The 27,665-nt window shown below is 37.6% G+C and overlaps 1 protein-coding gene and 1 pseudogene across 4 annotated transcripts in view; both read left to right on the top strand.

Annotated features, from left to right (window-relative positions):
• NELL2 (neural EGFL like 2) overlaps positions 1 to 27,665 on the top strand; it is a 489,520-nt gene that overhangs the window by 248,814 nt on the left and 213,041 nt on the right. For all 4 annotated transcript variants that reach the window (XM_066369010.1, XM_066369011.1, XM_066369013.1 and 1 more), the window contains 2 exons: positions 15,117 to 15,208; positions 18,940 to 19,042. In XM_066369010.1, the coding sequence (XP_066225107.1) occupies positions 15,117 to 15,208; positions 18,940 to 19,042 (195 nt within the window). The remainder of the gene's footprint in view (positions 1 to 15,116; positions 15,209 to 18,939; positions 19,043 to 27,665) is intronic.
• On the top strand, positions 23,970 to 24,172 carry LOC136395003 (dolichol phosphate-mannose biosynthesis regulatory protein pseudogene; annotated as a pseudogene).

Here is a 27,665-nt window from a genome sequence, read left to right as displayed (position 1 = left end):
GATTAATAGTGATAGAAGATGACTTGACTTGGGGTGGTAAACACACAATTCAGTATACAGATGATATATTGTAGAATTGTACACCTGAAACCTATATAGTTTTATTAACAAATGTCACCCCAACAAATTTAATTTAAAAAAAAGATTTTTTTTTAGCAGTCCTTTATAGCAATGGTCCCCAACCCCCGGGCTGCGGACCAGTATCAGTCCGTGGGCCATTTGGTACCATTCTGCAGAGAAAGAATAAATAACTTACATTATTTTTGTTTTATTTATATTTAAGTCTGAACAATGTTTTATTTTTAAAAAATGACCAGATTCCCTCTGTTACATTCGTCTAAGACTCATTCTTGACGCTTGTCTCGGTCACGTGATACATTTATCCGTCCCACCCTAAAGGCCGGTCCATGAAAATATTTTCTGACATTAAACCGGTCCATGGCCCAAAAAAGGTTGGGGACCACTGCTTTATAGAGTTGCTTGCTTCATTAATTCATTCATTTATCTATTTAACTATATCTATCATCTATTCATTTACTTGAATTGAGCCCTTGTTTTTGATTTGGTTTACTAGAACATATATACTCTGAGAATGGAATTCTCTGTTTTAGGTAAAGTAAGACTAAGTATTTAAATCAAACTTTACTGAAAATAACCAAGAAAGGAGGATAAAAATATATTTTTTAAAAAATGTAAAAACATCAAAAAGTTGACTAAATTAGCAAGAGATTATACTGGGCCAAAAATGAAGAAAAAAACCAGAGAGAGCACAGTGAAACAATCAATCAGTTTGCTTGAGAGATTTTGCTTTGAGAGATTTTGTATATTCTTGGAGAATTTGAGCTTTCTTTTGTTTGGCCTTCTAGTATAAAGGGGAAATAAAAGCTCAACAACTATACAAGAGGGAAGTATACTGGAGACCCTCATTACAACAAACTGGACCTTTAAAAGGCTGTACTTTCCCAACACGGAGCCTGAGTCACAGTCCTCTGGGTTGTTCAGGAGGTCTCAGTCTTGCTTGTACTTTAAGGGCATGTGTTATGCACATGGTGAAAAAAAAACGAACCTTTCTTCTGGAGTAATCAACCTTCATCTTACACTTCAAGTTATTCTTAGAATATTTACTTCAAGTACTACTAGACACCTAAAGAAACAAAAAAACTAAGAATGAGACTGGTAGAAGCAACAAGTAAAAGAGACATTGCAAAAATGTTGGATTAGAATTAACCAACACTTAATATGGTATATGTCTGCTTATTATGTTTAAAGAAATAATAAGATTAGTCTTGGTTTATCTTCAGGCAACTAGAAAACAAAATTGCTAATTTGAAAAAAAAAAAGAAACAGACACTCTAGAAATGAAAATAAAAATAAAATAACAGGCAACTAGAAAACAAAATTGCTAATTTGAAAAAAAAAAAAAGAAACAGACACTCTAGAAATGAAAATAAAAATAAAATAATGGGGAATAAAATATATCATCAACAGATGGATTAAACAGAAGATGAGGCAGAGGTAGAGAATTAGTGAACCGGAAAAATAGGTCATGAGAAATTATTCAGGGGTCAGACCAAAACCTTAAAAAAGGTGGAACATCCCGAAGAGGTGGAAAAAGGGAAGGTGTGGGAGCATGTTTAAAGTACATTTCACCTGAGTCGTAGAGAGGAGAGGAAAACGGCTGAGAATTTTCTGGAGCTCATAAAAGACATCATGTTTAATTGCAGATTCAATATGGATAGTAAACCTAAATATAAAACTTAATCCAAGCCAATTTTTGCCTCTACTTGGAGTTTTTTCCCTAGTTCTTCTCCAAATTAGCTCCTTTCAGTTTTGGTCTCAGCTAAAATTTCATCTCTTCAGAAAGGTAGTCCCTGATCAACCCCGAGTATTCCCCGGTCAAGTCCAAAATAGCCTTGTAGTTGTTCAGTACTTCAGATTCTTGCTTGTTGATCTTTATTTCATGTTATCTGCAGTTATTGTTTATTTGCCTGGTAGTCTGTCCTTGAACTTTCCTTTATGTAGCAGATCTGTGAGGGCAAGGTCTATGTCTGTCTGTTCATAGTTCTGGGCACGGAGTCTGGCATACCGTAGCCACCTAGTATTTATTGAGTGAAAAGATGAGAATGAACATTTCTAAAACTTTCTTCTTAATAAATGGAGGTGAGGAGAAATATAGCAATATATATGATAGTATCTTTGAATGCATGGAAGATTATGGGAAATACTGTCACTTCTTAATTCCAGAGGCTTTTGGAGGGAATGTAATCAAATTGTGACAGATTACTATGAGAAATGTTAAATTTGGGTTAATTTAATTCTTAATTTCCAGACTTCAATGTGTTTAACATTTTAACCTCAATGTTTTATTTAGCATAGCTCAAGAAAATTTTACTTAATTAGCCCCCTAGGGGAAAAATTGTCTGGAAATAGGAAAAAGTGATGTATTTAAACAAATGTTTTGTCCCAGAATACAGCACAGCTGTATTTAATGAGATTCAACATTCAGTCCTGCAGTGTAAGTGACTTTTCTCTCTGTCTCCGTCTCTCCCTCACCCTGTTGTTCGCACCATCTTCCTTGTCCTTTAGGTCTCTTACTTCTCTTACTTCTTTTTGAAGTAATAATGATTCAGAAGTTAAGAAATCACTGGAAACAGGACTTTATGTTTTGCTGTTATCCTTAACATTATATCATAAGAATAAAATTATTTGGGCCAGATTATTATAGATATATCCTATGTGTCCCTTTCTGATATTATGCAGGAAGGAGACTGATATTTAAAGCTCACTGAATTAACTAGTTGGATTGATCTCTACCACTGATTCTCAATGTGGGCCTTATCTTGGAATTACCTGGATGCTCTCAAAAAATACTGGAACCCTGGCCCCTCGCATAGAGATTCTGATTTAATTGGTTTGGGTTTCACACCTTGGTATTTTCAAGTCTCCATAGGAGACTCTTATTTGTAGACAGATTTAATTAATAATCAGTGATCTACAACTGGGATATTCAAAGTGTGATCACTATACCAGCCAGAATCTGCAGTCCCTCGCACTTCTGATCCGCTTAATCAAGATCTTCATTTAAATAAGATCTTCAGGTGATTTGAGAAGAAGTCCTCTGCAGTTTCCACTGGCTCTGTAAAAACATGGTATCAACTAAACTTGAGGTAAAGCCTGTACACATATGCTTCTGTGACATACTGTAGTCTGCATGCTAACCAAAAGCTAGGTGTTTGGTCTCAACCCTGTTTATGTCAGCTGTATTTGTATTATCTTATTTAATTGCCATATATAATAATATACATATGTAACATGTAAACCAATGATATACAAATATGAAATTATTTTTTAAAAATGAAGTAAAAGTTAAGTGTTCTGGGAAAAGCTGATTAAATTCAAGCTGCTAAAAAATATGTTCTCGAATTAGATGTCAGTGAGACAATGGTAAAATGTTGCAGAAGAAAACAGCATTACAACAGTCCCTCTTCAGATTGCTTGGCAAGTATCTCTCTGTGGGGCAGCTGTGTTAGGCTCACTCTCTGGTTTACGGGCTGCAGGCACTTTGCCTGATTGGTGCGAGAGTGTGTGGCTGCGTCTGGTGTGTGTGGCCTATGTAAGACTATAGGCGCTTGCGCTCGGGGGATGGCGGATGGCGGATTGCCTGCCCGCCACTGTGGGGGGCCATTCTTGCTGTTTCTTCACCTGAGAGGCGGTTTCCCCTGCCTGCGTGCTTGTCCGCTGCTGTTATGAGACTTTATTAAATGAAATGGTCCAGCTCTTTCCCGCTCCGCAGTTTCTCTACAGTCTGCCTGAATCCAATGTGAACCTGCCTGGCCTCAGCCACCAGGATTATACTATCTTACTCCACTTTTTGAAAAACAAAACACTAGAAATTTGAGGCAACACATTGCAAGTTTTATTTATATAATCAAGACTACAGTGAAGCACAAAGAATCTGTACTAAGGAAGAGTGTTCTATGCACAACATTGTTGAATGTGTCAAGATTGTGTTTTCAATTAAAATGTTTAAGGTTTATTGTTGTCTATAATTTCTCACTTTAACTGATTTTTAAAAAAAAAAACAATGGGCCAAATACCTCTCTAGATAACAGGGTAAAAGGCTTTTACTGTATCTATGTGATTTAAAAATTAGTTATATTTTTCTCTTTTCCTAGTTCTTTATTCTCTGCATACTTTACTATGCTGAGAATGAAGAACTATCTTAGCTGTAGCTGGGCAATGTTAAAAAATAAAGAGGCTCAGGTCCCAGCCTCAGGAATTCTTATTATCTGGCATGCATCCAGGGGATAGAATTTTTACTGTTCTTCAGGTTATTTTAATATGCATCCACAGTTGAGACTGTTGGTCCAATAGGTTGGTAGCATATAAATTAGTTATAACATCAGTATGTAATAAATCAGTTACAGGTTATATATGTATCCTGACCAGAGGTTCATTAGGATCAGATACTAGGTATTATGATTGTTATTCTATTTTATTCTCTGAATATACCATGAGCAATTTTTCCTTCACTCATATCATAGAGCATTTCTTCTTCAGTGCTCCTTTTCAGATGCTCCTCATCTGTGAAGCATTTCCAATTCCACCCTTGCAAGACATTGTTTTTCTTTTCATTTCAACACTGCTCCTGAGTTGGATGCAGTTAGTTGTGCATGTGTTCATCTGTGTCCCAAGCTAGGCTGAATTCTTTCTGGAGGCAGGAAGGCGCCTTCGTAGGACAGTGACTGGCAGACAGTAGGTTATAATAAATCCTTCTCATTTATGCCAGATGTTGTCACTCCTGATGCGGGTCTTTATGAAATTATTTTGCTTTCTGCTTTCCCTTCTCCTGCTCCTTCTCAAATATACTTTAAAACTGTTCTGTCCCCTGCTGCTCCCTCTGTGCTGTCCTCTGTTGTCACTGTGCTGTGCCTTCTACATGCCTTGCTCTCCATGGATCTGGCTTCCTTTAACCTGTACTTCTTCTCTTTTCTGAACCAATATCCTTGGCATAGTGGAAGGAGTTATTAACACGCCTCTTAGGAAACTGCATTCAAAAGAAGTCCTCCCGAGAGAGCTACTTCCCAATTCTTTTCCTCTGTGTTTTGCTCATACACAAGAGGCAATTTTAAACCAGCACAGTCACTATCTCAGGGTCTTCACTTGTTATTTCTTAACTGAGCACTAATGTATGGTTGACAATGAAAAATATCATGCTTTACAATTTACAAAACATTTCTGTGTTCAACAACTCTTTCACTATGACACTGAAACAACATGTGGGCTTCCAGTCAAGATGGCAGTGTAGGTAAATGTACTACTTGGGCCCTCTCACAACCACATCAAAAATACAGTTAAACTACAGAAAAACCATTACTCGGAACCACCTGAAATGTAGCTGAACAGAAGCCTTACAATTAAGGATATAAAGAAGCCACATTGAGACTGGTAGGAGAGATGGAGACACCAAACTTCCTGGACCCACACACTTGTGTAGCTGTTCAAGATCGAGAGGGATATCTCAGCTGCAGGGGTTCCCTCTGAGGAGCGAGAGGTCCCAGCCCCACACCAAGACCCCAAGCCTAGGGTTCCAGTGCCAGGAAGAGGAGTCCCCATAACTCTGGCCTTAAAAACCAGCAGGGATTTGGATTAAGGGAGAGGAAGGACTGCTAGAGTCCCAGGAAGTTCCCCTGAATGAGCCTGTGCACAAACTTAGACTCACTCCCGCTGAGTTCAAGTACTGGGGAAGCAGTTTAAAAGGCACCAGGGAAATATGAGGAGGAACAGGAGTATCTGGTATCAGTGTGAGAGCTGCAGGAGCAGCTTTCTCCCAGACAGAAGTGCTGGCAGGGGCAACTGTTCCTCTTTGGAGTCACCCCTCACAGAGTTGGTAGGTGAGCACCAGTTCTGTGTCTCCATGACCTGGTTATTCCTGTTTGCCCTGCCCTGCTGATTCCTTGAGATTCTACCCTACCAAATTTCAGGCCCACCCAAGCTGTTCCCAATGGCATTTTCATACAAATGGCATTTCATGGTTCATGTTTCAGACTTTCTTAAAATCTCTCAAACAAGTAGCATCTGGCCTCAGCATGACCTATACCTCTCAATAAGTGGCCCCAAGCCTGACATTAGCAGTAGCCAGCCTTGGTTCCCACTTGGCATCTCTTGGGCACCTCCAAGGTCAGCACAAGTAACAACTATCCAAAGATCGCATTGTAGCTCATGCTGAGAGGCCCTGGGCAGAACACAGGCAGTGGCTGACCTTGGCTTGTACCTCCTGTGAGGCTCCAGAGCCAGCATACCCAGTGGACAGCTTCGGACCGTGTTGAAGCACCACCCAACCTCTCAAGAGGTAGACTCAGCAGGCACCAGAGCCACACTAAAGTAAGTCCTGCTCTGTGAGGTGGGCTCTTGCACTGAGGATCCTCTATGGTGGTTGAGCCAGTCCTTGCAGTAGATGGGTATGGGAGTAAATCCCTTCCACTGATGTGTCAATAGCAGTCAAGGCTCAACTACAACAAGAAGGTATACACAGCCCATATGGAATGCCCAACTCAAGTGACTGGGGAGTCTTGCCACTGGACCCTACAGGACACCTATTACATTAGGTCACTCTACCAAGGCCAGGAGATGTAGCAGCTCTACCTAATACATAGACACAAATAACAGAGAAGCTGCCAAATGAGGAAAAAAGAAATATGTCCCAAATGAGAGAATAGAACAAAACTCCAGGAAAAAGCTAAACAAAATGGAAACAAGCAATCCACTAAATGTAGAGATCAAAACACTGGTTATAAGAATGCTCAATGAACTTATGGGAAGAATAGATAACCTTAGAGAGAACTTAAACAGCATAAAAATGTATATAGGGACGATAGAAAAGACCCAGTCAGAAATGAAGAATAATTTACAGGGAATCAGCAGTAGAGTAGATGAAGACCAGAAGCAAAACAGTGATTTTTTTTTATATAAAAAAGCAAAAATCACCCAATCAAGACAGCAGAAAGAAAAAAAAATCCAAAAAAATGAAGACAGTATAAGGAACCTCTGGGACAACTTCAAGTGTATCAATATTTGTATGATATGAGTGCCAGAAGTAGAAGAGAGTGAGCAAGGAAGTGAAAATCTATGTGAAAAATAATGATGAAAAACGTCCTGAACTGGTGAAAGAAACAAATTCAGGAATACAGAGAGTCCCAAACAAAATGAACCCAAAGAGGTCCACACACCAACAAACATCATGATTAAAATTACAGAGGTTAAAGACAAAAAGAGAATCTTAAAAGCAGCAAGAGAAAAGCAGTTAGTTACCTACAAGGAAACTCCCAAAAGACTGTCAGCTGATTTCTCAATAGAAATTTTGCAGGCAGAACGGATTGGCAAGAAATATTCAAAATAATGAAAAGCAAGGACCTACAACCAAGATTTCTCTACCCAGCAAAACTATCACTTAGAATCAAAGGATAAAGAGCTTCCCAGATAAGAAAAAGCTAAAGGAGTTCATCACCACCAAATCAGTACTGCATGAAGTGTTAAAGGGTCTTCTAAAAGAAGGAGGAAGGAGAAGAAGGAGAATAGAAGAGGAAGAATGAGGAGGAGGAGGGGAAGGAGAAACAAAAAAAATATTAAAAATATGAACAAGAAAATGACAATAAATACAAATCTACTAACTACTGAACCTGTGAAACAAAATAAATAAACAAGCAGAAGAGAGACAGACTCATAGAGAACATTTTGATGATTGCCAGATGAGAGGGGGGTTAGAGGGGTCATGTGAAAAAGGTGAAAGGATTAGGAAATACAAATTGGTATTAACAGAATAGTTATGGGAATGTAAAGTACAGTATAGGGAATATAGTCAATATTCTAATAACTATGGACAATGTCAGATGTGTATGAGATTTATTGAGATCACTTAAGTTATATAATGTCTAATCATTGGGGTATACATCTGAAACTAGTATATTGTATGTCAACTGTAATTGAAAAATAAAAATAATTTTAGAAAAAGGAAACAACGTGTCTAAAAGGTGCCAGTTGTTTTGGAAAAATATTCCACAAAGTTAAACAAAAGATTAGGTCTCAAGTTTTGACTGAGTTTATTGAATTTTTAGTGGTAAGAAAGATACACAGAAAGACTGTCAGATGAATTCCAGTCTTGGTTCTGAAACTGACAATGTGTGAACCTTTTCTTATTATATTTTACATTATGTTTTCTTTTAACGTGGTAAACCTGTCACCTTAAGTTGTGTTTATGTTCTGTCACTTTTAATAGTATTCCTTATTAACATGAATACTATATTTTTCTCCAAATCTTTACCTCCACTTACTGATTTATTCTTTTATCTTTGGGAAATTAAATGAATTGATTACATTGTCTTTTTTAGAGACTTTATTCTATGCTGTATAAGCCAGGATCAACAATGAGGCCAGAAATGAAAAGGTAGCTAAATGAAAAGAATTTCAGAATATACATACTTAGTTGCAATTTAAATGGGTAAGATTAAATTAGCAACAAAAACACTGAATACCTCTTTCCAGTTATAAATTTAGCCTTTTTGCTCTTATCCTTGGTGTATCCAATTCCTATTTTCCCAGTATATATAACCCCTCTAAACAAAACGCTGATGGGACAGGGTGTTAGAATTTTGCTGTTTTTCTATTCTGAAAGTTATTTTTATCATTTGCCCCCTAAACCCTCACTCTTCCTAGATTCATGGTGTTCCAGGACTTATTCTCTTTTTGGAAGAATAGGCTACTGACCTGAATAAGGCCCCCTAGGGGAAGCACTCTTAGTTTCTTTAGAAGCCCAAGGACATAAAAATACTTAAAATGAGAAAGGCAAGCTAGCTGAGCATCTACTTTGATGGTCGCATTTCTTTAACTCCAATATTAGTTTTGCAAACAACTAAATTTTCAAATAATTAATGGGATGTAAAGAAAGAAAATATGTATAATTGATGAATTTGTGAATTATTAAAATACTCTGAAATTCTGATCACTTTAAATAGCACTGATTTCAAAAAATTGGTTTTATGCGGAGGAAGAAGGTTTGGTCATCAAACTGTGTGAGCGGGCTTCCCTCGCACACGCTCCCGTGTGATCCCTGTTAGCACATTACTGCTGTAACAGCAGCCAGCTACCTTTCCATTACCTGATAGACCAACCTGCTCCCATTTCCAGGGCTTCAGCTCGACTGCAGTGGAAAGCAATCTGCTATAGAACCGAAAGGACAGAACATTTCTGGGAGAGCCAATTTAGAGACCCTTTATTATAGGAGGCAAAACCCAAAGAATAAGGGCCAATTTAAAGGAAAATGTGAGTATCAGGGAGGTCCAGCTGAATTGTTTTCAGGCTTTTCATCAAACAGGAAGCTGGAAGAGAACTTAATAAAAAAGAAAAAGTTCAACAAACCTTTGGAGTTTTATTATGTAGGGTCAGTGCCGGGTGATGAGTAAGATCCAAAGACAAGTAAGACATTCCCTGGCCTTATGCAGGAAAGATTTTAAAAGTGTACAACTATCTATAGAAAAGGAAAATGTGTTCAGTGCTCTAAAAGAGAGTTAAGCATTGTAGAAAAGGGAAAATTAATTTATAACCGCTAGTGCTCAAGACTTATTATAACCATATTGTTAAGGATCGAGTCCAGTGAGTCCAGATTACAAAAAAGATTGTGGCTGGAAAAATGCAGCACAGTAGATTGCAGTCTTTTTAATAACATTGAACCACTTTTAGATTTTCTTTTTTGTTTGACTCCACAGAATTTTAGCCTGCCTCATGAATGCATTTATTGTGCTTTTTTTTAAAGCTGAAATAAAAACATAAATATACGTAATTACAGTTAATGAGATGTTTTCTCATCCAGCAGCTTTCATTTGTATATCACTAACAAATACCATGTTGGCTCAGAATGAAATAACTGCCATTGTACACAGAATTACCCAGAGGAAATCAAGATTTCAAAGTAAACCATATAAAAGCTACTACTAAATTCAACTCTGTCCTTGACAGATGGCTTAAACAATCTAAAGATGACTGATGCCTGATATTTCCAAAGAGAATTTGAAAGAAGTCATAATCCCATTTCTCACCTATATAAATTATCCTGGCTTTCTTCTTAGTATCGGTAACTTTTAGTTTTGTGTTGGATCATTTTTAAAGGTGTTGGTATAATTGAGGAGTTTAAAGTAGACTCATGGTGTTTTAATCTAGTGATAAAAAGGAAAAGCAAACTATTCAATATTTAGTGAGGAAGTGTTTTGAAGTGAAATATAATATGATGTCCTTTTGCTTTTATGCTCTAAGATAATTTTTTTATAGATTTGGATACTTTTTTTCAATAATGGTTCATAGAAGTTGATTGAAATCCCTTTAGAGGGTTCTCATTCTCTGTTTCTGCATTAATGACCAATAAATCAGGATTTTAATTTGTACTTTAGGACTTGTAGAGTTTTACTGGTTTCTTTCACTTACCTGTTTCGCAATTTGTGCTATAAATTATTTTTCACTTTTTTACAACTGATGACTTCCAAGTTTGCTTCTCTAGCATTTTCCATCCTTCTTAGTCTTAATTGTTAAAATAGGGACAGGGAAATGAAGTGAAAGTAATTTACATTAATTGCTTTTTCAGAGTCTCTCTTAATTATAGTGCTAGTAACTATGTGATTAGTGATGTTTATTATAGCCCTAGTAAAATATACATATCAATTGTTATGCCATCCTATTGAATTTTCCCAAGTTCTTATCCTGTCCCCAACTATAGCCGAAGAACCTGTGCACTGACAGCACTAGGTGATATAATTCCTACAGACCATGATGTGAATGGTACCCTCTGAAGTTATACAAATAGCAATGTGTACCAGTGACAATGAATATGCATTTAACATTGATTAATATTAATAAATTAAAAGTAGATATAATGCTGTGGGTTAGTGTGATTTCACAGGGCCTAGCTTCTTTGTTTGCAAAGTGATAGGCCTGTATGCATGAATTAATATCCATTTTCTTGTAAATGTCATATCTTAAAATACATACATGAAATATACATGCAATATACTCAATAAATCATTGAAACATAGATGTTTAAAAATGTAGCCTAGTTGATAGAATTGTGTATTAAGCTGGTAAATTATTTGGGGCCAAGGAATCTAGTGTTATAGCTCCAAACACTTAGTGCTGTGTATATGCACACTTGCAAGCTCATGAGCACCCAAAGTATGAGAGCAGTGAAGTTTCTGATTATGAAAATGTGAATGCAGTTAAATTAAGGGAGAAATCAATACAACAAAAATGATTATTTCTTTGTTATTTGGTTGAGGAAGTGATTTCTTTTACTTTGTACTCTATCAGGAAAAGGTCAGCAGGCAGGTCCGTTTCGGTTAGGGAATTGCGGAGACTTTCTTGTAGGCCTTGTGGCAGCCACGGCATTATCCATTATCGTGGTCTCTGAGGCTTTGCTCCTGCAGAGGCGGCCTTGGTTAAAATGGGGTAGTAGGCCTACTCAGCTTGCCTTCCTGTGAGGACACTTCGATCTCTCCAAGGATCAGTTCCTTTCTCTTGCCTTCTGTCTGCCTGTGGACCTCATTTTTATAAACTACCTGGATTTTTCCCTAAAGTAGATCTGAGTTTTTAAAAGGTCTTGATTTTTTTCTCTTAGAATTTGTTTTGTGTTTTACTCTCTCATGTTCTTCAGAGCAATCTATTCCTGTAAACTAGATCTCTTCATGGTTAAAGTGAATTAATATGACAGCTACCTTTGCTGGGTGCTTATCTTCCTGGGTACCCCACGCTCCCGGAGCCATTCACCTTCCTTCGCTTCCCTGCTCTGGGCCCCAGGAGCCAGACTTCTGCAGACTGCATCAGCCCGGTCTCCCCACCAGCTGGCATTGGGTAGGGTTTGCCAATGCAAAGCACTGGCAGGAAATTGGAAGGCAGGAGGAGCGAGCGTTGGCCCTGTTCCTCCCCTGCTCCTCGTGGCACCAGCCTGTGTTTCTGGCAGAAGCTGTGTGTCTCATGATTATGCTCTCACTAGGCAGCCTCCCCTTGTAACTGGCTCACATTGGGCTACAGCAAAACCATTTCCTTTCCTTGTCCCTTAGCCCAGGGTGATGATGGCCTCCCGCTCGCCAGAGTCTGGGCCCTCCCCCAGCCCTGTTTGTTTCCTCAGCCTTGACCCAGTTGTCCTCTCTTACAATTCACTACCCAGTCTCCTGTGCTAGCGTGCAGTTACAAACTTCTCAATTGTAACACTTCAGTTTGCCTTTTACTATAGTTAGTTGTGTATGAGCCTGTCTGTCCTCCATAGTGAAGGCGTGAATCATGTCTCATTCATCTTTTTTTTTCAATAAATTATTATTGTCATTACTTCACTTGAACATAAGAATCTGCATTTCTGTTCATTTTTTTAAATCAAAGCATAACATATACACAGTAAAGTACATAAAATACACTTGTCTTAATAATTGATAATTCATATTTGAATCCTAGAATCCAGCAGAACATCAACATATAGTAGGAGTTCAGTACATGTTTATTAAATGGATTAATAACTAAATATGACTTTTACCCCTTCAATCTACTCCCAGAGCCCAGAGCCCTCTTCATGGCATTTTCAGGATTCCTTGTACAATAGTATTCTTAGTATTCTTAGGAATGACTATAGGTTTTCTGAGTTCAAGACAAAAATCACTCACTAATCCAACTTCACCCTGTTTGTGCTCATTGCTTAGAAGGAAATGAAGCAGTTGTGGTCTCATTTGTTTTGTGCTTTCTCCCTCGGCCAAGCTCCATTTGGTGTCCTATTGTCCCACAAGTTGCCTATTTGAATCTTTTGAATTAAGAGTTGAGAACAGACGGTCCATCTGCTCTGCATGAATATTGAATTATCATAAGAATTTTATAAGGACAACTTACCCTTGTATTTTTTACAGTATTTCCTTTCCCCTCTATTTTAAGAAAGACAGGGAGCATCGGTTTTTTTTCTTCAACATACACCTGCATTTAAATAGGCTGCGGTTATCGAGTTATAGATATATAATAATAGGCTTGGAAATCTTTGAATGGCAGGTGCTGAATAGGAGTAAGAAAGTTCTATTTGTTCTCATTATCTTACTAAATGTGGTACTTATTAAATATAATTGAACATACAATATGCCAAATCTTGAAACTTTGAAGTTATTGAATCTTACAAGAAAAAAAAAGCACACTTAAAAATGATGTGTTGGAGATACAGTTTATAATCAGTCAGATTCATTAGGTAAATGCACATCCTATTTATTCATAATATGACAGATAGTATGCAGCTGACAAATCTGTAGATTTATTTTGAATATTCATGAGTGTAAGCAAGCTTCAGCCAGTTTTTAAGTAGTATAATTTATGCAAGGGAGTTGTATTCTTTTCCAGCACCCTCTAAAACTTTAACATCAATTTGCCAGCAATATATATTATGCAGTAGAATTATTAATAAAAGTTGAGAAAAGGAATAAGTTGAAGGATGACATTTTAAAAATATGCATGCTTTTCATTATGTAAATGCACAGCTTTTAAATATTAGTTTTTCAGCAAAGGTGAAAGTTGGGTTACACTTTAAATATGAGCATTTGTACCATATATATTTAATATTATTAACAAAAATAGATCTGATTTCTTTATTGCAAATTATTATATGCAACTTAATTCTTTAAAGATAATGGGAATATATAAAGGATGAAAACTCTTCTGTTCTTCCAATGAAATTAAGAAGAAATACGTCAACTTTGTAAAATTTGTGTAGTTAAAACTGAAAATTGGATTTTGTAAACAGGGCTAACAAACTGCTTGAGTCTTTTCCTGTCAGATAATCACTTCAGCTGGTCTTTTGAAGCAATTAGCTTGAGGTGATGTAGGAGTTCTGGGGCTTCAAAGGAGTGTTCTTACAAAGGAAAAGAATACAAAATTAAAAGACCAAAATGTTAAGTCTTAGAAGGGATCTAAACCAGAGACCTGCGCTGATGGTCAAAGTTCGTTAGCTTCAGGGTAAATTGTCTTGGTTTGGTGATAGGTCAACATGGGTAATATGAAGCATTCATTTTAAAACAAGCAAACAATTTCCATTGGCTAAATATTTGTGTGAATTGTAAGTAAATCTTTTGAAAGTCTCAAAAAATTATTTGATACTTTCTATACATTTTTACAAATTCAAAATGTTTTTCTCATTGAATTTGAAGTTCTGTTTTAAAATTATATTCAATTGTGATGGAAGCAAGGCAGGCCCAGAATTAGATGCTTGAACATCCTAAATAGGGTGCCCAAACCCATAGATATTTATAAATAAATAAAATAACTCACCTATAAAACAAAATTTACATATATGTGCTAAATTAATATAGCATCTTTTTAATTTTCTGTTTTAAAGTTCTGTAGTGGTATATGGTATATAAAATATGAACTGTTCTCATAATTGTTTTGACCCTCATTTGTAGACGCCCTAAGCACTGGCTTAATATTCCCTGTGTGCAGCATTATCTAGCAGGCAAATAATTGGCTGAGAGCCTGCTTCTTGGCACTCCTTTTTCTAATTCTGACTTGCCCCTTACCCATTCTGTACCTTATTTTACTCTTTGCACTCAAAGGGCGTGATAATAACTTGAACTTGCATGTGCCTTGTTAGGTTCAATTTAGGTTTATAGTTATATTTGTCCCTTGCCATATCGCAACTCACTTTTCACGGTCTCACTGTATCATGAATTTTAAAACTGTATATATCTAATTTTGTATCATGGATTTTTCGCTATATCACAGGATTTTGCGGTATATCAATATTTTTATATACTTATTACTTTAATTATTTTTGCAGTAAAACAAGCAAAATAAGTATGGGAAAGGTTTATAAGAGTGTGGGGAGGGTTTATAAAGCCTTAATATATATATAAATAATAAAATAAATATAAGGTAGATTTCTGCCTATCAAGAGGGGTTCTGGAACCTAACCCCCATGATAGACGAGGGACTACTATTCAAACTCCCTGAAAAGTCAGGAGAACAATGAAATACTGGTTGCAGAATAAGCTGAATACTTCTAAACTATTTTTCCTAATGAAAAATAAAAAATAAATATGTATCTTTTTATTCCAAAGCGATATGTCAATTTCAAGGTCGAACCTACTTTGAAGGAGAAAGAAAAACAGTCTATTCCTCTTCCGGAGTGTGTGTTCTCTATGAGTGCAAGGTAAGGAGGCTTTTTTATGAGTTTTTGAAAATTATTTCAGTTACACAAACACAGTAACTGTTTCTTTAAAATCTCAGCCCTGTAATACCTTTAAAACATCTAAGAGAAAACTTAAGATACTAATTATAGTTCAAATATACAGAAATTCCCATTATTTTGCAAACATGTAAGTTAATGATTATAAAATAATTTTACCAATAAACAAAAGTACTCTTTTTATCAAATTAAAGTTTTATGAAGTAGGCCTGACCTGCAGTGGCGCAGTGGATAAAGCGTCGACCTGGAATGCTGAGGTCGCCGGTTTGAAACCCTGCACTTCCCTGGTCAAGGCACATATGGGAGTTGATGCTTCCTGCTCCTCCCCCCTTTCTCTCTCTCTTTCTCTCTCTCTCTCTTTCCCCCCCTCTCTAAAATGAATAAATAAAAAGAAAAAAACAAAAACAAAAAAAAGTTAAAAATAAGTTTTATGAAGTTATCTTATATTTTCCAAATTCAAGTCAGTTCCTCCTTTTTTGTCTTGAAAAAAATGTAGATGAAGATAGCCTGTGGTCACTTTTTGTTTTGATCCATGTGAAAAATATAACTCAGTCTAACTATAAACAAAACATAAAAATTATCTAATAAAATCAGCTGTGGGATGGAGAAGAGACTGATATTAATCTTAATCCCTTTGGGAGGAACATCTTAAATCTACTGCCTTGGTCTCTTGCAGTATGTGTCTGAGGTAAATGTGATTATTTTAACTCTGCTTCTTGATCTGCTAATTGAAAAACAAACATATCTCATAACACTTTTCATATTTGCCTTTTATACATTATAATGTTATATTTCTTGACCATAATTTTATATTTCAAGCCACATTCTACCTGAGTGAAACTGTCTACATAAAAGTTTCTGTTTTAGCGTTCCATTACCATTTGATTCTTAATTTTCCTCTTTAAATGCTTCTCATACATGAGTGTTGGGGATTTATTTAGTGTGTGTGGATTATGTGGAAAATTAAGATAATGATTTGCCGTGCTGGTACCACTGATAAACTGTGAGCATTTATGTGAGTATTAAGTGTTGGGAAAGAAAAGCCTAAAAATTTTGCCAAAACAATTAAATATGAGAAAAGCCAGCTACATACTTCATGGCTCTTAAGTTGGAAGACATTTGGGATGAGCAAAGAGGAGATGTAACAAGGTAAGCCTGTGACAAATTTGATTTCTAAAACATGAAGGCTCTGATTTCTTCATGCTTATTATAAAGTATTCTAGCTGCTCTTTGGCTTTATATCGAATCTCCTAAAATATCAAAAATAAGGGAACTGAGACATAGGAACACTATTTTTTAAGTAAGAGTAGGGAGATACAGAGACAGACTCCCACATGCACCCTCACTAGGATCCACCTGCCTGGCAACCCCCATCTGGGGAGGAGGCTCTGCCCATCTTGGGCCATGCTCCCAACTACACTATTTTTAGCACCTGAGTTGGAGGCTCCACAGCATCTGGTGCCGATGTGCTCAAATCAGTTGAGCTATGCCTGTGGGAGGAAAAAAGACAGAAAAAGAGAGAAGGGAGAGGAAGGGTGAGAAGCAGATGGTTGCTTCTCCTGTGTGCCCTGACCAAGAATTGAACCCAGGACTTCTATACCCTGGGTTGATGCTCTACTGCTGAGCCAGCTGGCCAGGGCAAAACTATTAACATGAATTGCTGAACTATATTTCAAAGTGGCTATTTCCCTAGCATCATTCCTACACTGGTGCTGGTTTGAGTAGGTCCCCTATATATTTAAAGATTGGAAGACTTAGAAGGAGATCTATTGACTCTAAATTGAGAAAATGGAATCAGAGAAAACTTGACTTCTAGGAAAGCAGAAAACTTTTGTCAGCTGGTTTCTAATGGTAAGCTCTAACTTTAAAATATCAGCTCTAACTTTAAAATCTTGAGGGCATTTGAAGTTTCACTACCGTGTGTGTGTGTGTGTTTGTGTGTGTGTGTGTGTGTGTGTATTCTTCATCTGACCAGTGTGTCCCATAAAACTGGTTCATCATGATTTAGAAATCTACTGGGATAGTTGCTGATTTGATTTCAAAATAGCTATACAATTCTTTAAGTTTAAATTCTTTAAGTGAGAAGTCTCTATAGACAACTTTGTGGGTGCTTAGTAAATATTAGGTGAATGAACAATTTAACCTTTTATTTACTCAAATAAAAGGCACCATTTCCACTTTCTAATGCTATGCTGTCTGATTGAAATATGACACACACAACAAATATAATTTTTAGTGGGCTAAATTTTCTGTATTAACCCCATAAATCCAAAGTATTATTTTAACATGGGATCAATATAATATTCTTAATGAAATATTTTACATTATTTTGTCATACTGTTTTCAAAATCTTGTATTTATTTTACATTTACAGTGTTCAAGAGCTACGTGCATCTAGTGGCTTACTAATTATACAGCATAGCTCCACCAGATTCGCATAAGCTTTTGTAGTTCTTGACTAAATTCTTGACAGTAAGGACTCCCATTGCTTTTTCTCCTCAGACCCCTTTGCTTCTGTATTCATACCTTTGTGTAATTGACAGCTCTCTTATACTTCCATTTTCTTGGCTGTCAATTCTAGTTATTCTTTTTTTATTTTCCGTTTTGTGGCCTTGAAAATGTGTCCTGGGAATATGACTTTAATTGTAACAGAAAAACGCTGGTTCTGGAAATCAGATTGTGAGAATGGATATTGCCATCAAGTCAAACAAAGACTGTCATTTGACTCCACTGTACACACATGTCCTGCCATCTTCTTGATAAGAGATTATGATAATTTGAAGATTTCTTTATACATAAGCCAGGAAAAGAGAGATATTGAAATGAGTACTTCCTTCATAAAAGCATTTCTTATAGAAATGGTAACTAAAAATCTAGTGTATGGAGCAGTATTAACTGGACGCCTGCAAATTCCAATAGTTATTTTATTATTTATGTACAGATCAGCATAATATAACATAGTTAGTGATTAGAGATTGACCGTATAGAACTAATTATTGCTTTAAGGGTAGGGTTCTTATGTTTATCAAAAAAATATTTTGTATTTTGGTTTCCTCTTGAGAAGGATTTTTTCTACTTTGATTGCTAGAACTATAATAATTTTACATTGATTTATTCAATTATTTAAGAAAGTTTTTTTGAGTGCCAATTATGTGCCATAAAATATATAAACATTCATTTGCAAAAGACAGGAATTTTGGCCTCATTTCCTTTCCTTTGTAGTTTTTTTTTTTTGAGAAATCCCAGATATTCTTTACCAGGCTCACCTGTGAGAATCTATAACAATTTAGAACATTTTGAAATGACAATGTTTAAAAAGCTCAGTCAGTTTATTTATTTATTTTTATTTTATTTTTTTCACTGAGGTGTTTATTTAAATCAAGCTGTATCTTTGCTGCAGTTGTCATCTGGATGTGCAAATATGTTGTAAAACTAACAGAATTTTTCAGGATTACCTTGAAAAATTGTCATGTTTGACAAATTGTAGACATAGCTGAGATATCCACTTAAAGTGCTTTACAAGTGGTGCTTGTCCATTTTAAAGGTTTCCCAGTTCCAGGTTAAGGCCATTAACGGGTATGTTGCCTATGCAGAGGTTCACAGGATGAATTTTTTAGTGTTATGTTAGAAGAATCTTTTCAGTTACCAGATCTGAAAACTTCTTGGTAAGTCATTTATTTTCTGTTGTCTAACAGGACCAGACGATGAAGCTGGTTGAGAGTTCGGGCTGCCCAGCTTTGGACTGTCCAGAGTCTCAGCAGATTACCTTGTCTCAAAGCTGTTGCAAAGTCTGTAAAGGTAACACATTTTTTGTAAAGCACATTTAAGTGTATGAGTCACTTTAGGAGGTTTTTTCAACAGAGATGAAAGAGAAATTTTTATAAGCAAGTTATCTCCATAGATTAGTAGTATTTCCCTAAATGCATTCCTGATTTAGCACACAGTAAATACTCATGAAGTGGTTAATGTAGTTGTTGAATTAAAATCAAGATGCTCTCATGTCTTTCTGCTACGTGTTTCATACCTGTCACAAGCTCTGATTTATAAACTCTCTCTGCCCAGGTCTGAGTCAGCATGACACTGCCGAAGAAATTACACAACAGTGTTGGCTTATTTTATTAGTTTGTTTTCATTTCTCTTCAGTTAGTTCTTATAATTGACTTAACATAATTCCCATTGTAATTACTTCAGATACTTCCCTTATCATTTCCACTCTCTTCCTGCATAGGCTTCTGTGCTACCAAGGAGAGAGAGGCCATCAGACACACACTTTGCTTGTTTTGTGTTGCCTCTGTGACAAATGGCACAGGACTGATGAGTAGAAGGGATTTGGATTTTTAGTTCAATATAAGAGAACAGTAAAATTTCAGCTATTCAGAAATGTGGCGGGACACCTTAAGAGGAAGAGAGTTCCTCATCACTAATGATTCTTACACTTGGTGTTTTATTATAGATTCAGGTATTAAACTAAAGTATGGATTATACAAAACTTTTTATGACTTCTACCAATCATGAAACTATATGCACTTTCCTGTATTATCCTGAAATTGTATGTTTGTCGCCTTCATTGGATTATATACCTTGAGGGTAGGGCTGGGTCTTTTTTTTTTTTTTTTGTATTTTTTTTTCTGAAGGTGGAAACAGGGAGGCAGTCAAACAGACTCCCGCATGCGCCCGACCGGGATCCACCCGGCAGACCCACCAGGGGGCGATGCTCTGCCCATCTGGGGCATTGCTCTGTTGCAACCAGAGCCATTCTAGCGCCTGAAGCAGAGGCCATAGAGCCGCCCCCAGTGCCCGGGCCAACTTTGCTCCAATGGAGCCTTGGCTGCAGGAGGGGACGAGACAGGGAGGAAGGATAGGGGGAGGGGTAGAGAAGCAGATGGGCGCTTCTCTGTGTGCCCTGGCCGGGAATCGAACCCGGGACTCCTGCACGCCAGGCCGACGCTCTACCACTGAGCCAACCGGCCAGGGCCAGGGCTGGGTCTTTATATTCACCTCTATATCTTTAATTTCTAGTATGACACCTGGGATGTAGTTGGTGCTCATAACTCAGGTAGTTAATACTATGAAACAAACTGCTCTAAATGAACTCTGAGAACTTTTGTTTGATACAAAGGAAAGTGTAAATAAAAGTAAAAACACAAAAAAGTAACCTTATAAAACATATGCTGTTTTGTTTCCTTTTAACCTAACCTATTAAAGTGGCCATCAGACACCCCTGTCCTGTTAGCAGGGCGGCCAGTTTTTTCTTTTCATCTCCTTCTTCCATTCATTCAATTATGAGTTTAATAACCTCAGTTCTGTGAACGGCTCTTTGGGAATTTCAAAATGGTTTAAGACTTGGTTTGCCCTTCAAAGAGTTTTTTGGGTAGGTCTCAGGAATGAACAAACACTACTAAAAAGGACTAAAATAAAAAAGACAAGCATGAAGAGCCATTAAGATATATTCCCGAATAGCTCCTGACCAGTGCCTTGCACAGAGCATGTGTGAAATTTGATATGAACCAAGAACACTCATTTCAGTCAATTGATTTAGAAACTGGACACTAAATGTAGGCAACATCAGTGCTTTTCAAACTTAAATGTCCAAATAACTTAGGGATGTTATTAAAATATAGACCATGATACAGTAGGTCTGGGGTCAAGCCCAAGAATCTGCATTTGTAGTGAGCTCCCAGGTGATGTTGATACTGCTGGTCAGTGGAACCACATTTGAGTAGTTATCTGTTGCTACATAACAAAGTAGCCCCAAAGTACAGTAGCTTCAAACAAGCAATCATATCATTATATGTCACAATAGAGTGGGTCAGGAATTCAGGCAGGGATTGGCCGGGTCATTCTTCTGCTCCACATGGTGTTAACTGGGGTCCCTCAGCTGGAAGCTGGGTTGCAGTGGAAGCTGCAAGATGGTCTCACTATGCCGGGCGTCTCAGTAAGGATGACGGGAAGGCTGAGCACAGCCAGAACTCTTCCCTCTCCATATAATCTCAGGACTTCTCCCTGTGGTCCATCCAGTAGGACAGTAGTCAGAATTCTTAAATGGTAGCTCCTGGCTCTTAAAGACTAGGTCTGTAACTGACACAGCATCACATCTACCTTATTTCATTGGTCAAAGCAGCCCAAGGATAGCCCCGATTCAAGGGAGAGAAAATAGATCTCACCATGATAGGAGTGTTCAAGTTTTGTGGCCATCTATAGTTAACCAGTAGTGTCCAGTAGCCACTTGGAAATTGGAGAGGTAAATAGTGTAGAAATTAGTCAAAATTGGCTAGGACAAGATTTAGGTAAGAAGCTGAGATAGGGCCATTCAGATGTTGAGAGAAGCCCCAATCGTATCTGTTTCTTTGTAAAAAGAGACTTGATATAATATTATAAAAAGCAAGTTAGAAAATGGAAGAGATAACTTCAGAAATTGTGTTATAGTTAAATTGGTTATAGTTTTATAAATTAATATGTTTACACAGCACACTCAAAATACAATAAGAAAATATACTGTGAACTACACCCCTGCCACCTGAGATTCTTATATAATAGATATGGAATGGTATCACCATTAAAAACAAAAACAAAAACTACTTTGATAAATTCTTTTACACAGCCAGAATCAAGAACTGCTGGCTTTGATAATACCGGAACTTAAATTGGACAAGTTTGCCCTTCTTGAAACATTTAGCAGCATTTATAATTAATGCTGCTTTAATTTCTGACTTCAAATATATAAACAAATGAGTTCTTCTGGCTTTCTCTGACTTTTAAACTAAAAAAAGACAAGTTCTCCAGGCTTAAATTTTGAGTCAGTTCCTTATGTTATGACAAATTCATTTTTAACAAAAGTGGGCTCAGTTTCCAGTCCTGTCTGTCTAGTGCTACAGATGCTGTGCTCACACCTGAGAAAATAAGTTGTTCAACAACAATTGGCCAGTATTGCCCAAGGGTAGAGCGGAGGTTCAAGTGTTGACCTTTCCACTAGAAGTTCCGTCAGTGATTGGAAGCCAGGATGTACATTGAAATAAGGCTCCAAATCTCTCGGCACCAAATCAAATCCAACCAAGACTGTTTTCATGGTACCCTGCAGTTGGCTATCTTCCATAGTAGCATCTCAGAAGTAGTCTAGCAGGAATGGTCTTTTCATTTTCAGGGAAGCTTATAGAAAATGACATCAGAAAGACTCAGTGATATACTGAGGATGGATTGACTTAGAAAGATACCCAAATAATGTGAAACAGTTTTCATATCTGCAGCCTTCTCATTTTCCTTCACTTTAGCAGCTGCTTTCTCCATTTGCAATAACTCCGAGTTCTATTTACTGGATGACCCTCTTTAATTCAACATGTACTTTATCATGCCTTATATAATAAGTAGTTGGGGCAGCAATATGCAGAAGGCTGAAGGAATGTAAACTGCTCTCTCCCAACTTTTATATAACTCATAGTTCCCCCCATTATCCAAATGTCCCTCTTAAGATTCTTATTATTTGTATATTACTAATAATATCATTTAGTTAATTTTTTATATCTGCTGTTAGTCAACTCATTTTTTAAAATTTTAGTTTTATTCCTAAATAATGGTATCCATGACATCATGGAATTTTTGTTGTTAGATACATGTATTTCTTATGCACATTAAAAAAAATCCATTGCTATTAGCATTTTTTAAAAATGTTAATTCAACAGAGAACAACAGACTGATGGTTGCCCAAGGGGAGAGGGCTTGGGAGACTGAGTGAAAAAAGTGAAGAGGTGAAGAAGTACAAATTGGTAGTTACAATATAGCCATGGGGGTGTAAGTACAGCATAGGGAATATAGTAAATAGTACTGCAATAATTGCATATTGTGCCAGGTGGGTACTAGAAATATCGGGAGAACACTTTGTAAATTAGAGGATTTCCTAACCACTATGCTATACACCTAAAACTAACACAAAAATATTGAATGTAAACTGGAATTGAAAAATGAAATTTAAGTGAAAAAAAGTGTTCATTCATGCCTGTGAATCACACTTTAGGACAAATCAGGATTATGCACAGTCTTGCAAACAATACCTAAATGAGTTAGTGTTCTCTGAAGGTACAAGAGATAGAATGCCCAAACTAACTGACCAAAGCAAAAAATGGAACTATGGCCCCAGTAAGCAGCCTGAATCAGCTCTCAAGTCCTGCCCCTTAGCCTGCATGGATGTCTCAGTTTGTCTCCTCTGAGCTGGCTTTGTCTTTAGGTGTTCTATGTTCTCAGGCAGACTCTTGACATTCTTAGCTTCACACCATTATGATGCTTAGGTAGGTGGAAGAAAAGTTTAATATTCTCATGAGCTGAACAAAAGACCTGGACTTGAGGTTTCATCTGTCTTTATTAGCCTGAATTGGATTGCACTCCCAGACCTGAAGAAATGACTGTCTCCGGGCCCATGGAATGCCTATCCCCAGAGCAGCAGGGTCTGTTTCCTTATAAGCACACAAGGTGATATTAGAGATGAATGTTCATCCGAAGTATGACTAGGTGATTTTATTTTCCAAAAGGGAGAAATACATGGTCAAAGGCAATACCAACAAATACCTCAAAATCAGCATATTCTCTTTCTCCTGATTATTAAGCACAACCTTTACATGTACTGCTTTTTTACTCATAATCTTTATATTCACCCTTGCCTATGTATCTAGTTACACAAAAGTGCACACGAATATTTTATAAAACTATATTTAATAAAAGACACGGTGTGGGGGAAATGGCCACGGGGACAGAACTTGTCACCATTACTCTGATCATCTTCACCTATTACTTGCCATTGGTCAACAGCCAGCATGTCATCCACAGCTATTTCCTCTTGACATCCCACTAGCTGCTGGCCTCCTGCTGCTCCTGTGTGGGGGGGTGCTCATCACCTGTGTGCTGCTGGAGAACCAGATGGTGACCAGGAAGGCTCAGTGAGAGCCCAGCAGGGATGAGGCTGCCCACCCCTTCTGTCCCTCACTCCAGGGCATACCAAGGGCAGGGGCCACAGGACCTGTCCAGGCACTGTAGCCCCTTTAAGCATGCCTGCCTTGCAGACACCCGTGGGGGATGGAACTGTTCAGGAATCATCCCTGATTGACCAGAACCCCTACTCTCCCCTGCTCGCTCTTCCAGAGCCAGGAGGAAGTATCTGGAAGTTTTCCTCTCTCCCCCTTCTGACGCAGATTCTGAAAGATGCTGGTCATCCCGACCTCACCTTCAGACCCCTGTCATTTTTTCCTCTGGGTTCTGCCCTCTTGCCTCAGTTTCCCTTCTGTCCTATGCTGATGTTGGCATTGGCAGGCTCTGAGACGTCACACGTCCTCTCCCTACATGTTCTTTTCCTCCACGAAGCCAGCTGTCCTGGGTCTGACGTAGGCTGGGGCTCCACAGGATACTGGACCTGGAAAGCCTAGTGGGAGGACCTCCTGGCCTCGGGGCTCGTTCAGATGGTCACCCTGGGCTCCCGGACCTACTTCTCATGGAGGCCTGGCCCCTCAGCCATAGCACTGGCCTATTGGGAAGAGCTGAAAAATAAACATTGATGATGTATTTAATAAATAAATAAATTAATTAATTAAAAACAAAAATCCCCACAGAACTTCATTTGAAAAGTTCACAAAAGGAAAAAAACAAACCTGGTATCCAAAGGAAGAAATAAAAAAGAAGGCTATATTGTATTAGATTATTGATCCATCCATCTACAACTAATATTTGAATTTTCTTCTGTGAGAGATATCTCAGCATATTTGGTTTGTGTCTTATTAATAGTCTAATTGCTTTAATTATTGACAAATACTATACAATTATGTTTTTACAGAGATGCTCTCATTTGAACCTTCCATTTTTGTGAGGTTAGGTGTGATCCTAAATGTACAGGTGAGAAACCCTGAGTGTGTAGCAAGGTGAATTAACGGACACAGTTTATTGACACAGCCAGGGAGTGGTAGAGATCAGCTGTAGATGCAGGTCTTTCTAATCCCAAAGGCAAACGTGTACAAGTGGAAGTGCACCTAGGAAGGTAATAGATCACAGTTTGTTTCCAACCCTGTCTAATTTTTTTCAAGTTATTCCCTAGAGATTAGAAACAGTTAAATTGAGTCTGAACTTTCTTCTTGTCAGTAGTTAGTTAGCTGTTTGGCCCTGGCATTTTGTCTCAGCAGTAAAATAACCAATAGATTCAGTGAACTTATTTTTTTAGTGAATAAGTCAAAATAGCTATCTGACAGTGTTTAGAATGGATTTGAATTTTATTGATGAAATCCTCAGTTCTCAAGTCTCTAGGTTAATAATAATAAAAAGAAAACCTGTCTGATAAAAACTAAAGCACTCCCTAACTAAACCTAACAGTGAAGGTAGGATCACACTGTTACCTCAGAGTTGGAATATTCTTGTGGGAATTAGACAGTGCATGGTGAGCGCGTGCGCAGTGTTTGAGGCCGAGATGAAGGGTCTCCCCACCCCATGTCTTTGGCAGAACTGGAAGGGGGTTGTAATAGGGGTGGTGCATGGCATAGACAGAGGTGGCACAGACTGGCCAGAGTCTGACACAGGAAGGAAGAGACAATGCAGCAAAGTGAGAAGATGAAAGATAGGTTAGAAAACTATGTAAACTTAGAAAAAAACAAAAAGTGCATCGGGCTGTTCTTAGTCACAGCTTTCTGAAGTGTTTGAAACATTATATGTAAAATTACACAGTTTAGCACTGTGGTGGAACATGGTCTCTTGATTCTCTGTGTATCTTAAGAAGTGGGCCAATTGTTTTTTCTACATTTGCTTTAATTTAGAATAAATAAAGGAGTGGCTTTTGGAGCCTTTTCATTTTAGGTTGATGATGTGTTGAGATATTGAGATGGGGAATTAAGATGACTTTTTAGCTGAAATTATTCCCCCTCAAGCATTATAAAAAGTCAATGAAACACTTTTTAAAAATATATGGTTTTAATTTAACTATTTAATGAGAAAGACATAAAAAACCCCTATCACAATGTTTTCATCTTTAAAGTGAACTTTTTACTTCTAATTGTTTACTTTTTTTTTTTTAATTTTTCCGAAGCTGGAAACGGAGAGGCAGTCAGACTCCTGCATGCGCCCGACCGGGATCCACCCGGCATGCCCACCAGGGGGCGATGTTCTGCCCCTCTGGGGCGTCGCTCTGTTGCATCCAGAGCCATCCTAGCGCCTGAGGCAGAGGCCACAGAGCCATCCTCAGCGCCTGGGCAAACCCTGCTCCAATGGAGCCTCGGCTGTGGGAGGGGAAGAGAGAGACAGAGAGGAAGGAGAGGAGGAGGGGTGGAGAAGCAGATGAGCGCTTCTCCTATGTGCCCCGACTGGAATCAAACCCAGGACTCCCACACGCCAGGCTGATGCTCTACCACTGAGCCAAACAGCCAGGGCCAACAGTTTATAAGTTTTAAATTGCACATCATTCTATGTGGTACAATGAAATCTCAGTCCCCCCTGCTCTGTCCTGCCTGGGACGTGAATGGTCCCTTTTACAGCACATTCACACTGTGTCTCTACCTGCCCGCTAGTTACTTAGTAGCCATCTGTTATCAGATTAACTGACTTGGTATCACAGTGCTTGTGTTCAAGTAACCCTTATTTACTTAATAGTGGTCCCCAAGCCATTCACATAATTTTTATTACAGTATATATTATAGTTGTCGTATTTTAGTATTACTGTTGTTCATCTCTTACTGTGCCTAATTTTTAAATTAAACTATATCATTGTTGTGTGTATATATAAGAAAAAAAATATGATGTATAGGGTTTGGTTACTATCTGTGGTTTCAGTCATCTACAGGGAAGGCAGGGGTGTCTTGAAACATATCTCACCCCCCTGAGATAAGGGGGATTATTGTCCTTTTCAGGTCTTATTTAGGGAGATGTTTTAATTCTGGGTGATATTCAAAGTAGTCATTATGGACACTAATCCTTCAGAATAGACACCAGTCATTTTGCTGTAACAGATATACCTGCTGGCTGTCGTATAGCTTAACCTACACCCTTTTACTGAATCAGATGAGCCAGCTTAGAACTTCCATCTTCATGATTTGCTCAGGCAAAAGTCTTTTTTTGGTTATAGGCAGGTGAGTTTATTTTATCTACATGAAATACATTCTTCTAGTCTTCTCTTTTATACATGGACTGAAATGCTAATTTACTGAACAATGTAAAACTAGGGAGATAACTTATGCATCAGGCAGTTTGAAAATAGTTTGAAAGATGTATAATCATGTAATTTTCATGAATTCCAATGTTCATGCTTTTTATTTCAGCATCTTAGATATCTTTGAACAAGTCCTCCCAAGAAAAAGAGATCCTCAGAAATGACACGATTTTTGTCACTGTTTATAAAATACTCTGTTTTTCTTTCCTTTCATAAAGACCATGGAATCTGTGAAATCTTTGTAGTTCATAAAAATTT

The sequence above is a fragment of the Saccopteryx leptura genome, chromosome 2 (genome assembly GCF_036850995.1).
Source record: "Saccopteryx leptura isolate mSacLep1 chromosome 2, mSacLep1_pri_phased_curated, whole genome shotgun sequence".
NCBI lineage: Eukaryota > Metazoa > Chordata > Mammalia > Chiroptera > Emballonuridae > Saccopteryx > Saccopteryx leptura.
This window is presented reverse-complemented; position numbering and strand designations above follow the sequence as displayed.